This window comes from Bidens hawaiensis, unplaced genomic scaffold (assembly GCF_021521415.1).
Source record: "Bidens hawaiensis isolate Kalapana, Puna unplaced genomic scaffold, B.hawaiensis_p1.1 tig00044006_1, whole genome shotgun sequence".
Taxonomy (NCBI): Eukaryota; Viridiplantae; Streptophyta; class Magnoliopsida; order Asterales; family Asteraceae; genus Bidens; species Bidens hawaiensis.
This window is the reverse complement of record NW_027497791.1, coordinates 19,663-32,391: the sequence shown is the minus strand read 5'-3', so window position 1 is coordinate 32,391 and position 12,729 is coordinate 19,663. Positions and strand designations below refer to the sequence as shown.

The 12,729-nt window shown below is 37.3% G+C and overlaps 1 protein-coding gene across 1 annotated transcript; it reads right to left on the bottom strand.

The window, feature by feature from the left end:
* Window positions 1–7,739: 7,739 nt before the first annotated feature.
* On the bottom strand, window positions 7,740–10,017 carry LOC143594610 (serine/threonine-protein kinase STY13-like). Its single transcript, XM_077073874.1, has 6 exons — window positions 9,628–10,017; window positions 9,393–9,525; window positions 9,103–9,298; window positions 8,899–9,023; window positions 8,663–8,821; window positions 7,740–8,098 (listed from the first exon to the last, which is right to left on the bottom strand). The coding sequence occupies exons 1-6, from the start codon at window positions 9,756–9,758 to the stop codon at window positions 7,784–7,786; spliced, it is 1,059 nt and encodes a 352-aa protein (XP_076929989.1). The 5' UTR covers window positions 9,759–10,017; the 3' UTR covers window positions 7,740–7,783.
* Between the last annotated feature and the right edge of the window lie 2,712 nt (window positions 10,018–12,729).

Here is a 12,729-nt window from a genome sequence, read left to right as displayed (position 1 = left end):
ATTTCGAGTAACGGGTAACAATCTTTGGGGCATGCTTTGTTTAGGTCTTTGAAATCTATGCACATGCGCCATTGTTTGTTAGATTTCGGTACCATGACGGGATTTGCAACCCATGTTTGATATTTACTAACGCGTACGATGCCTGCGTCAAGGAGTTCCTTGACTTGGGTTCTACACGCGTTAGCCTGTTCCGCTCCCATTACTCGACGCTTTTGTATAACAGGCGTAAAAGGCGGGTCACACTTGAGCTTATGTTCTGCCTTATTTCGAGGTACACCAGTCATGTCAGCTGGTGTCCACGCGAAGATGTCAGCGTTTTTCTGCAGTAAGCGTTTGAGTAAGGTGCGTGTGGGATCGGTGATTGTTGGACCAATGGTAACAGCCTGGTCAGGGTATTTGCCATTGAAGGCCCATTCTTCTGGTTCGGTAATGGTTGGTTTAGCCATCTTTGGTTTGGGTTTAGATGAGACAGATGCGATTCATACCTGGGGAATACCGGTGATCATCGCTACACCCTCAGCTGTTGGCCACCCCATCATGCCGTGGACTGAAGACACCACGGCATTGAATCTTGCCATCCCATCTCTCCCGAAGAGAATGTCGTATGTGTGGTGTGGCTTCCTCATTACGACGAAGTCCACGTCTTCTGTGCGGGAGTGTTTCCCGTCCGTGAGAGTGACGGGGAAAGTTAGGATACCCAGGGGGGTGTTTGTGCTGCCATCGAACCCTTCCATCGAGGCGTAGACCGTTTCCAGGCGTTCTTTGTCTTCGTCTTCTAGCTTGTCGAAGAACTGCCTGTACATGACCGTTGACGAAGCGCCGTTATCAGCAAGAGTGCGGGAAGTGATGTAGTGCCCCAGCTGGCTTTTGATGACTATAGGGCCTTCTTTGTTGGGCCCTCCTGGCACTCGCGGGAAGCGCACTTCAGCTTCCTTCCACGCACATGGTTCTGTCGTTCGTCGTTTTCTTCCTCTGACGTTGCCATGAACCATATGGATGCTGATGTCGACGGGCTTTCGTCCGTTGCCCTTGTACCGATTATCATTCCTCCCTCCGTTCTTGATTGATGCCACGAGGTGTGTAAGTTTTCCATCTTTGACGAATGTTTCGACAATATCCTTCAAAGATGTAAACTCCTCGGTGGTGTGACCCTTTGTCCCGTGGAAGTCACAGGATTTGCTCTGATCAGCGTTATGGCGCTGTCGGATCATTGGAGCTTTTGGCCATGGGAGTTTCTCGGTGGCAAATATCTCTGTGACGCTTTTGGTGAGTGGCGTCCATATAGGGTTCCGGTTTGATGAGTGCGTGTTATCCCTTCCGCCTAATAGAGGGCGAGAGCTAGATGAGGTGCCAAAGTTTACCCTTGACTGCCAAATACCAAGCTTCCTCTTTTTGTTTTGTCGGGCGGTGCGGACATTATTCTCTCTGGTCCTTTGCGTGTAGAGGTTTGTACTCTGGGGAAGATTCCTACCCAGTTGCTTCTCCGTTTCGGCAAAGCGTTAGCTGCCGTCATGATGGTATCCCATGTGGATGGCATGCCATCTTTACCCGTCAATGTGCGGATAAGCTCTGGGTATTCGGCGCCCTGGATGAAAGCGGCGCGAACGAGATCTTCACTTATGGTGCCCAGACTCAGCTTCTTTGAGTTGAAGCGAGTGATGAAGTCTAGCAAAGATTCATCCTCCTCTCTAACGCAGTTGAGGATCGTCCACTGCTCTTCAGTATATTTTCTCTGTTGACTGAAGTGCTGGCTGAACTTGTGCTGGAAGTCCGCCCAATCATAGATGTGGTGGACCGGTAGACGATCGAACCACGCCCTGGCCGCTCCGACCAGCGTCATCTGGAACATATAACACCACGTGGGTTCCGTCCAGTTGCTGACGGTTGCCCCCGCTATGAATCTGTTCAAGTGATCGTCTGGGTCGGATATGCCATCATAAGTGCCGATGTTGGACATCTGTTTGGCACTATTCGGAGCGATTGCTTCCGCAATGTCCCTTGCAAACTTGGACGTTCCCGCATTTGCAACAGTTGGCCTGAAAGTTTTGGAGAAGTCACGTGGGTTTCCCCCCGCGTTCCTTGGTTTAAAGGTTTCTCCAAAATTTCTTCTCGGCTGGAAGTCCGTTTCTTTACGCTTCCCTTTCACTGTCGGACTCCTCCCAATCATCGTCCAAGTACTCGCAATCATTGCTCATGTTGAGCTGTTGTCGAGTGCTTCCGAATTCGTCATTGGCCTGTTGGAGTGAACGTAAACGTTCATCCAACTCAGCTTGGAATTCTTTCTGATGTGCTTCCGCCCAAGCTTTAACTTGATCCAGTGTTTGGCGGGGAAGCCTTGTTTGTTGTTTCTCCAACTGGGTATCAATGAATCCCAGGGGAGGGTTGTTTACTGCACTTGCCCCCGCTTGGGTAGCCGGGGTAGTGTTCGTAAAATTGTGTACTCGCCGGTGTTCCCCCCAGTAGCTGGGGTTGTGGTTACCGGAGTTTCTTGGTCACTCGGTGGCCTTGGCATCGGAGTAACCTTAACCATCTTTCCAGAGTTTTTGAAAAAACTGAGAAAAAGAATTAGTTCTAGCTTTATGCACGGATGGCGCCAATGAAGAAACACTAGGTGACCCCGGCAGATTACGGATAATCTTAGGGTTAAGTAGATGTTTCCCACGAGGGTTAGGTCCGGCGAAGATGGTTATTCTTCTAGACCTGCAAAACAGACACCGTGAGCTCGTCACTGAGAAGGGGGGGGTTCCTCCTTGTGACCACCCTCCGGCGTGAGAATCAGACTAGATTGCTCTGAATATAAGTGTATATTAAGAGAAATAGCTAGAGAAGATAAGATAAGATGCCGATACCGTTCCAAGGTGTTGGAGTATTTATAGCCGAAGGTAGGTTTCCAAGCAGGTACGGCCAGCTGTATAATATTCCTTTTCCACCAACTACGGGCTATGTACGTGCCACGATGGGAGTTGGTGGGTAGGCAGCGGCTGATAGTGACATTTTGTACTAGAGCGTGCTCCTCCTCGTACTATTGTCGGTGAGCTGTCACCCTGTGATTGGTTCATGGGCTGCTTTGGTCAGATCTTGTCTATTTTGTCCATATCTTGGCAGGTATAGTACAAAAGATCTTCCAGAAGCGTACGGACTGGCTCTTTTGGGCGGGAATATTCCCGCCTTGCTCATTCCTTCTTCAGGTGACATTGCTGAAGTATAAGAGTTAGTGCCTTATGCGTGTAGCCTTACTGTTAGTGCGGGTAGCCTTCCTTCTTGTCTTGTACTCATAGCTGCGGGAACAGGCAGGGTACTGTACCAAGGGAGGCTTTCATGCGGGAACAGCTGGCTTACTGCGTGTAAGGTCTTCATCTCTCTGAGCATGGTGGGTCCTGCGAAACCAGTTGGTCTATGCGCAGACGTACCTCATCAAGGTGTGTCTTGCGGGTCCAACTGGGCTTTGCGGGGACCTACCTCTTCACGAGGATATTCTTGTTCAGGAAGATAGTTGGATTGGATAAATAAAACATACATTTGCAACTTAAGAGCATTTACATTGAAGCTTTCACGTCTATATCGATGATTTAAAAAAAATAAAATATTTACTTTTCAAAAACCTCTTACATTTGACAAATACTTATTTTATTTTATTTATCTTTATTTCATACACTCACAACAAAATATAGATGTTAAGACTAAGCCTTAAAGATTTTATAAAGAAGAATATAATGTAATGGTGTTTTAGTTGTTTTTTATATATAGAGAATCCAATTTGAATATAACTACTGCTATTCAAATGCTTATCTGAAAGATGGTGCCTAAACTACGGAAAAAGAATAAAACTGTCAAAAAGCGTGGCATTTTTGGTCATAGGGTATTCGGGGTGTTCCCCAATATTTTGGAACTCCCCGTTCAAACCAACCTACATCTCATATTTTACCAATGTATCTACTTGAACTACAAAATGTACCCGATCATCCATCATCCTTCACTTTTCATTCGGTTTTCCATACGCGATGCAACATACCGAAGACCTAACTCAGGGTATTAACATATCGAAGACCTAACTCAAGGGGTAGTGTAGCCAAAAGACCCGACTTACCCGACGCCTTAACCGACGAAAACCCCGATCACTCTAATAAATTTAACAAAGTTGGTGTCTTTTGATTATTTTATTCAATCACATTCTTAACTAGTTTTCAGTTTGGTTTGGGCCCAACGGGTTTTAATTTAATGACCGGCCCGGTACTGATAAGCTAGACTTGGCCCGGTCTTCTGTCTCCTTTTATAACATTTCATGGCATTAGGGCTGTTCACGAGCCGAACCGAACCGAGCGAAGGTTTGCTCGTTGCTTGGCTTGTTTACAACTGAACCGAACCGAACGGCTGAAATTCGAACCGAGCGAAAATCGAAACGAGCCAAAATCGAATCGAGCATTTTTCGATCGAATATCGAGCGATTTCGAGCATTATTTATTTGTTTTTCACTTTAATATTTTCAATAAGAAACAAGTTTAAAGGTTGTAAATTATATATTTTATAAATAAATTAGTAGTTTTTAGACAAACGTGTAATACATTACAAGTTTTTATTAAAAGTAAGTTTGAAGTGAGATAAATTGATCATGTAAACACACTTCTAGTATTCTAAAAACTTGAAGGGAACAAATAAAACTATAATATTGATGAAATAGGAAAAATTTGAAGGGGTTAAAAAAATTGTAAGCTTATATTTATTGGTTTTGTCTATATATTTATATATTTATTCATATATAGTTATATATAAAATAAATTAAAAATATTCGAGCCAAACCGAACCGAACCGAGCAGACCTTTGCTCGTTGCTTGGCTCGTTTGCAAACCGAACCGAGCAGAGCGGCTTGTTTACAATCGAGAGAAAAAACGAGCGAGCATTTTCCGAGCAACTTCCGAGCGAGCGGCGAGCAAGTTCGAGCGACGAGCGGTTTGGGCGGCCCTCCATGGCATACGAATCTCTTAAACAACACCTTAAAATTTATTTACAACAAACAATTTCTTATGTTTCAAGTCATTTTGGAAATAGAATACAAGTATAACAAAATTTTATTAAATAAGTAATACTTTTTATTTTTAAAATTATATAGTTGTCACTTGTCATGTTATTAAGCATACACCTTTTTGTTATTTAAATCCGTATTTACTATGTACAAACTTTTAAAGAACTTTAAATAGACAAGTTTTGGCATGAATCGTATTATCATAAAGAGGGAGTATTAACTATTAACCTTATATAGTTCAAATTTAACAAGTTAGTGTAACAATATTGTCTGCATACATTTATGTCAATAAAAATAGATATATAGCCTGCACATATTAAGATTATGTTAGTAATCAAGCTTACAACTTCTAATATATTAAAAATAGATTGAAGATGTTATAGAAATAGAAAAGCTAGTTATTTTTCTAGTGTTAATCGTATCATAAACTTACAAAACACACGGAATTGTCTTGTTTCTCATAACCCCCCCCCCCCCCCCCAAATAATAATAATAATCCATTTTCTTCAATTGTTCCCCTACATCCCCTATTTTTTTCATTCTTTCACAAAAACGGAGAGTGTTCTAATGAAATTGCTGACACGGGAAAAATTGGGGACACCCGGGTACCAGTTTCTCCCATGCTCGTCCCAGACTCCGCTATGTGTGCTCTAATGAGTTTTATATCCCAGACTTCATCAAGATCTCGTGACTATGATGGATTGATGAATGTAAGAACTATGTTAAATTGTGTTATATTACCTTTTCTCCCTTTACTTATAAGACAAAGGGGTTGTTTGTTTGAGATTCCTTATTTTTCCCTCCTTATTACTTATAACTTATTAAAAAGTAAAAAAAAAAGTGTTTAGAATTACTTAATATGTGAATGAAAAAAGTTACATAAGTCACAAAATTATGACTTATAACTTACAAATAAATCACAAGAAGATAAACCTAAGGAGTCTCAAACACACCCAAAGAGGAAAACTACAAAAACAATGTTACATAACTTAACATAATATTTTAATGTTTATCCATTCCTCAAAAAAAAAGTGGTGACGCATTGAATGAACCATATGTTTTGATACTTTAAAACGGAACTTTATATTTTATAATAATTTGATTCGTGCATGTAATTTATACTTGTTTAATTTGTAAAAAGGTTTCAACTTTCATGTCTTTAATAATATTTTTTCAAAAAAACCATTCGTTAATGCTAGGGGCATCCACCCAGCATTACTTTTTATTTTAAGTAACAATTTTTTAAATATAACAAAAAATTCATGAATTCTTTAACTCTGTTTTTAAATTACATTTTTTTTTACAATCACGTGATTTAAATATTCATTGTTTGAAAAGACAAATTCTTATTCAATACTTTAGTACCGGTATGTCATAGGTTCTTTAGTACTTAGTAGCATAGCTGGTTTGGGTCTAGTAATAGATAAAAACAACACCTATGTATTTAAATTACTAGACTTTTTTTTATAACTTTCTAGTTAAATTTAAAAAAGAGTTAATGACCATTTTCGTCCCTGTGGTTTGCTGTTTTCGCCACTTCAGTCCAAAGTTTGAAATTTTGTCAATTTAGTCCTCATAGTTTTAATTATTAGCCAATTACGTCCCATTCATCTAACGGCATCCATCTATGCCGTTAGTATAAGGATATTTTTGTCTTTCTCCTTTTTTATTTTGAGTTAATGGTCATTTTCGTACCTGTGGTTTGATATTGTTGTCACTTCAGTCCAAAATTTGAAATTTTGTCAATTTAATGTTCAGTTTAATTCAGTTTTTTTTCAATAACCCTTAAGAGCATTATTCAAGCCCAAAACCATCGAGCAACCTCCAATACTGATATGAATTTACTCTGTTGACAATAGTAATCATACCCCACCTTGTATTTAGTTTCTAGACATTTCCTAAACTCTCCCCATCGATTTCAGGGAACTACCTTGACCACTTTACCATTGAATTTCACCATGGAGGAGAGTTTAGGAAATGTCTAGAAACTAAATACGAGGATGGGGGTTATGATTACTATTGTCAACAGAGTAAATGCATATCAGTATTGGAGGTTGCTCGATGGTTTTGAGCTTGAATTATGTTCTTCAGGGTTATAGAAAAAAAACTGAATTAAATTGAACATTAAATTGACAAATTTTTAAACTTTGGACTGAAGTGACAAAAATATCAAACCACAGGGACGAAAATGACCAATTAACTCAAAATAAAAAAGGAGAAAGACAAAAATACCCTTATACTAACGGCATAGATGGATGCCGTTAGACGAATGGGACGTAATTAGCTAATCTTTAAAACTATGAGGACTAAATTGACAAAATTTCAAACTTTGGGCTGAAGTGGCGAAAGTAGCAAACCATAGGGACGAAAATGGCCATTAACTCATTTAAAAATCTATAAAACTTTGTCATATTTATCTATTTATTTATTATATGATAAATACAATATTAGATACAATTAAGCAGTAAAACGAACAATTTGAGTTGGTTGGTTAATGAGCCAATACAGGTTCGGGTCAAAACAAGTTGTGTTAGAAAATATGAACTTTAGACTTTAGTTCATATGAAAATGTATTAACATCTTAATGAACATAGGTTCAAGGTTACATTGCATAAGGGAATAATAATATTAATAATATATAACATCTACATTAGACGAACATATCTCAATTTACAAGATGATAAATATAGCATTTTCCTTAGAAAAACACTACACACTTTTTTAAAAAATTACAAGTTTTCATTTCACCTTGTGACATGTTCATTAATAGCATTGGTTAAAGCAGAAAAAGAAGCCTTTTGGCTTGTGTTCCATTTCACTTCTTGGTGTATCCCCTGTGTAATTACAAACTGCCATCAACGCGCTTGTACCCGGTGATTCAGGAGACATTGGAGCGTTTTCAGCTGCGAAAAGCCTAGAAGGAATCACGGGTTTTGACGGTGTTATATTTGATAAACAGTTTAACAACATTTGTATTATTTGACTGAAGTTCGGTCTAGCATCCGGATCCTCCATCCAACATGAACTCAATATCATTGCTAGATCTTCTGGTAGATCATCCAAACTTGGTCTCACATTCTGAACCATGAAGTTGTTATTATTATTATTGTTATTAAGTATCATATATCATAACTTTAATATTATGCCGAGTAAACTGCTGTTTACGTCCCTGTGGTTTGTTCAAATCTACAGTTTTAGTCCAATAGTTTCAAATTTGCGATTTTCGTCCATGTGTTTCATTTCACTTGCAATTAAACCCGACCACACTAATTCCATTAAGTCTGGTCGTAAAACCCATCAGTGTGCCCCGAGGGGGCAGTTTTGTCCCTTTTCTTCCCAAAAAATCCCATGTCCTAATTTGCAAGCCCCCTCACGTGAGTGGCCGATGTGTATTTGAGAAAAAAAGGACAAAATTGCCCCTCACGTGAAGAACACGCTGATAGGTTTAACGACCAGGCTTAACGGGGTTAGTGGGGTTGGGTTTAACTGAAAGTAAAATGAAACCACATAGACAAAAATCACAAGTTTGAAATTATCGGATTAAAACTGTAAATTTGGACAAACCACAGGGTGAAAACTGCAGTTCACTCCTTTAATAATTGATATTATGCCCTTTATGAGATAAGGATATTATTAATTTACCTTGAAGGCTGCAGCATATGCAGCTTGTAGATTGGACATGCCTTCAAATGGTAACTTGTTGTGTAAAAGTTCCCATAATACATGAGCAAAACTATAAGCATCTACTTTTTGGTTGTAATGTTTCTTTTCACCTTGCCTTAGTGTGACAGTACTGTATAACTATTCAAAAAAACATCAAAGGTTCAAAATCTCATCTTTGATTTAAAAAAATTAAGAAAAAATAATCGTGTAATTACCTCGGGAGCCATCCAACGATAAGTTCCGGTTTCAGCTGTCATCATCTCTGTCACTGTCTCTTCTCTAGCAAATCCGAAGTCAACAAGTTTAAGTGTTCTTTGATCTTTAGTCAAGACCAAGTTTTCTACAAAATATTAGAAGTTCAAAGTTAATTTCTACTTATTAAAGAACTTAATATTTTGATTTTGGGAAAAAATAATTACCCGGTTTTAGATCTCGGTGAATAATCCCATGAGAGTGCAAGCATTCCATTGCACGAGCAATATCGAGTGCAAAACCGATAGCAACTTGCAAATCTAAGCTACCGGGACGTTTATTTAACATATATTTACGCAACGATCCACCTGTTAAAATCTCGGTAGCAATAACCATCATAGGCTCTTTACATGCCCCTATAAACTGTTTACACAAACATAACAAAGATACCAATTTGTTAAATTCTACTCTTTAACATTGATTAATATTAATCTCAAGTTAACCATAAAGATCAAACCTTTGCAAGATTCTTGTGTTGAACTCTAGACCATGTTGCAACTTCTCTCATGAACCGCGCTTCCCTTTTAGCAATTTCTTCGGGTGTGTCACCTCTATGAACGATTTTAATCGCGACCTTTTGGTTTTTGTATCTTGAAAAAAAAAACCAATTTTGCTAATAAGTTTCTTAACAAGATGTAATGTAAATCAAGAATCAATATTCATGAAAAAAAAAAGATTGAATTTTTACTTACTTTCCTTCATAAACTTTGGCATGGGCTCCTTCACCAATTCTTGGCCCAACAAAAAGATGTTGAGGATCAATCAACCATTTGGGATCAAATCTATACTCATCAAATGAAGAGAAACTATCCCTACTTCCCATACTTTTAGATACATAAAATATAAAGTCAACTTCAAGACAATAGTTTCATAAGCATATTATTAATATAGGCATCATGTAACATTGAGTTATATACTTATATTCACTTAGGAGACACTTTTTCTCTCTCTAAAGGGTTAAATTAATGCCACATGGAATGATGTAACCAAAGGCCAAAGGACACTATTGTACTTTATTGTACTCATAAGATGGCAAGATTCAAGATCATTCATTATCAACCAATGAAGCAAGATTAGATCCAACATTTGGGGATACATGCTATAATTAAAACTAATTAAAAGTTAAAACTAATTAAAACCAATTTTTTGATTTTTATTATGCAAAAAAGTTTCATTTTTTGGTTTCTTTAAAGTTTTATTTATGTTATAAAATGTATTTTACAAATTTTTTTTAGAAAATAAGATTGGAAACAAGTGATGATGGGGGTTACATGAATTGTTGATGAGGAGACAAAATCATTAATGAGGTTGGGTGATTGTCTTAATGAGGTGAGAAAACAACAAAACAAGGCATGAGAGAGGCAAATTTTTGAATTTTGTTTTTGGGTAAATAGTGCAATAAATGAATAAAATAAAAAAAGTTGCACATGGAAACTGATCCCTTTAACATGTGGGAGGAGATGGAATGGAGACTTTAGATCATGCCCCCAAGATAGGTTTCTTTTGGGCACAAAAAAAAACTATCTTTTGTTTTCTTAATTTAGTACTATAGTGGATGATGCATAACATGTCAAGGTAATTGTTGAGTTGTTTGTGAAACATCGGGAACGCGAAAAGTGTGTGGAAACGCGCACAGACGGTTTTGATTTGGTTGGATTTGCAAAATTCGTATGAATTCATGATCTATTTGGTTATCAAACGGTGTTTGTCAAGTTACGAGTTGTTTGGTCTATGCAAGATTGGAATGATAAAATTAGTTTAGGTGTTTTAATTGTATAGAAATATGTATGATACTAAATTGGTAGAATTGTTTTTTAGTATGTGGTCCAAATAATTGTTAACTAATCACATATTGTACAAAATTTGAGATTTCCTTCAACTACTTGTTGAGTTGGATGTAAAATTTTGTTATTATAGACATGAGATTTTGGATTTTAATATTTCCATTCTCATGCTTAAAATGGTCACGTCATACAGTCACATATAAAAGGACTACTAGGATATTCAACAAGTTTTATTAATAAAATTTTAACCTTTTAAAATAATTGAAAGTTTAAAACGAAATATATTTAAAATTGAAACTTTTTGAAAAAAAAAGGAATACAATATAGAAGTTGCGCGATTTTGTTGATGAAATAATAATGTTGGGTTTGTAAGTTTGTTGAAAGGAAAAATATGTTGTGGATTGATGGCGGCGGTGGAAACTATAGTAACGTCAGGGCTCGAGTTGATCGGAATACATGTTATGTTTAGTGGGAAAAGGTCCCACCTACTAATTTGTAACCCATAAAAACGTCTGAGTCAAAGGTGTTACCAAGGTATGCGGAAAAAATATTTTTTTTCTAAATGGCTGCGAGTTTCATAATTCATGGCGGAGATGATTGTAGATTTAGGAGTAGCGGTAGAGGGTGTGTGAATTAGTCGTTTAAAAAGAACCTGTATACCATGTGGAGTAACTTTCGAATGGCAGTTTTCGATTATGAGATTTGATGAAAGTCAAGACAAGGTTCAATCACGGGTAAGTACATGTTTATGGCCTCACAACAATTCCTTTTTGATGTTTGCTTATTTAGTTTGCTTTGGTAACCATTAGTGAAGGATTTGCCAAGCTTCAAGCTCATGTTTAATCTCGTAAGAAACAAAAGGTCAATTATTGATAGGTTTCACTCTTATTATTATTATTATTATTATTATTATTATTATTATTATTATTATTATTATTATTTAACATAAAGCCACAACAAATTGCAACTCTATAGTTGACTATGTCACGGGACTTATCTTCTTGTTATACCCCCACCAAGTGTGAAAATCCATCCCAACTATTTATGATTATGTGATTATTGAACTCGTTCTTTTAGGTGCATTGTTTTTTATTAATTATAAATACTATTATTTGGTTGTGTCAGTCTTAACTAATGAATTAATTGATAATGATCTCACAGTTTATCATATTTGTTGTTTCCAACAGTCTACGGCTAATATAATGTTTACGCCATTAGCGGCATGTTGCCGGAAAAACACTTGTGGCCGGACAAGTCACATTTTTTTGTCAGGAAACTTCACTTGAACACCACCACAAACACCAACTAACTTATCACCAACCAACCACCGTCACTTGAGCGTCACCAACCTATTCAGACGATGGTTCCTGGGTTTCGGCAACCTCAATAATTGGGGCTTTTATAGGAAAAAGGTCTATAAAAGTCCAATATGAAGTTGCAAAGATGTTTGAAACGAAAATGCTGAGTTTTCCGGAAAAAAGGTTGTGAGAATTCTAGCCAAAAACGTTTTCCGATGTCTTGCATTGAAACTAACAACGTTAGCATTCTGTTAGTCACGTAACCAATTCATTAGTTGAGATTGTAGGGATCAAAAGATTATAGTTTAGGGATTAATAAGAACCAATACAAACTATAGAATTTTCATATTGTTTTAATTACACTCCCATCTGATTCACCATATACAAGATATGTATATAAAATCAAGGTTTTTTTAAGACAACACATGATTTCAAAATTTAAACATAATTATGTTAATGTTGATAAGTGAAGTAATTAGATTGCGATAACAGGAAACTATATAAAAATGAAGAAATATAGAAAACTGAAACAAAAACATTAAATTATATAACATAAGTTATGCATACAGCATCATAGTTCGAAAACAACCACCACGTTAATATTAGACACAGCATCAACCCAACAGAGTTGTGCATCATTATTCACTCACTCACACAAACACACACACCACAAGCTCGAACCAGGTAACTACACCCACACGTCACAGGCTCG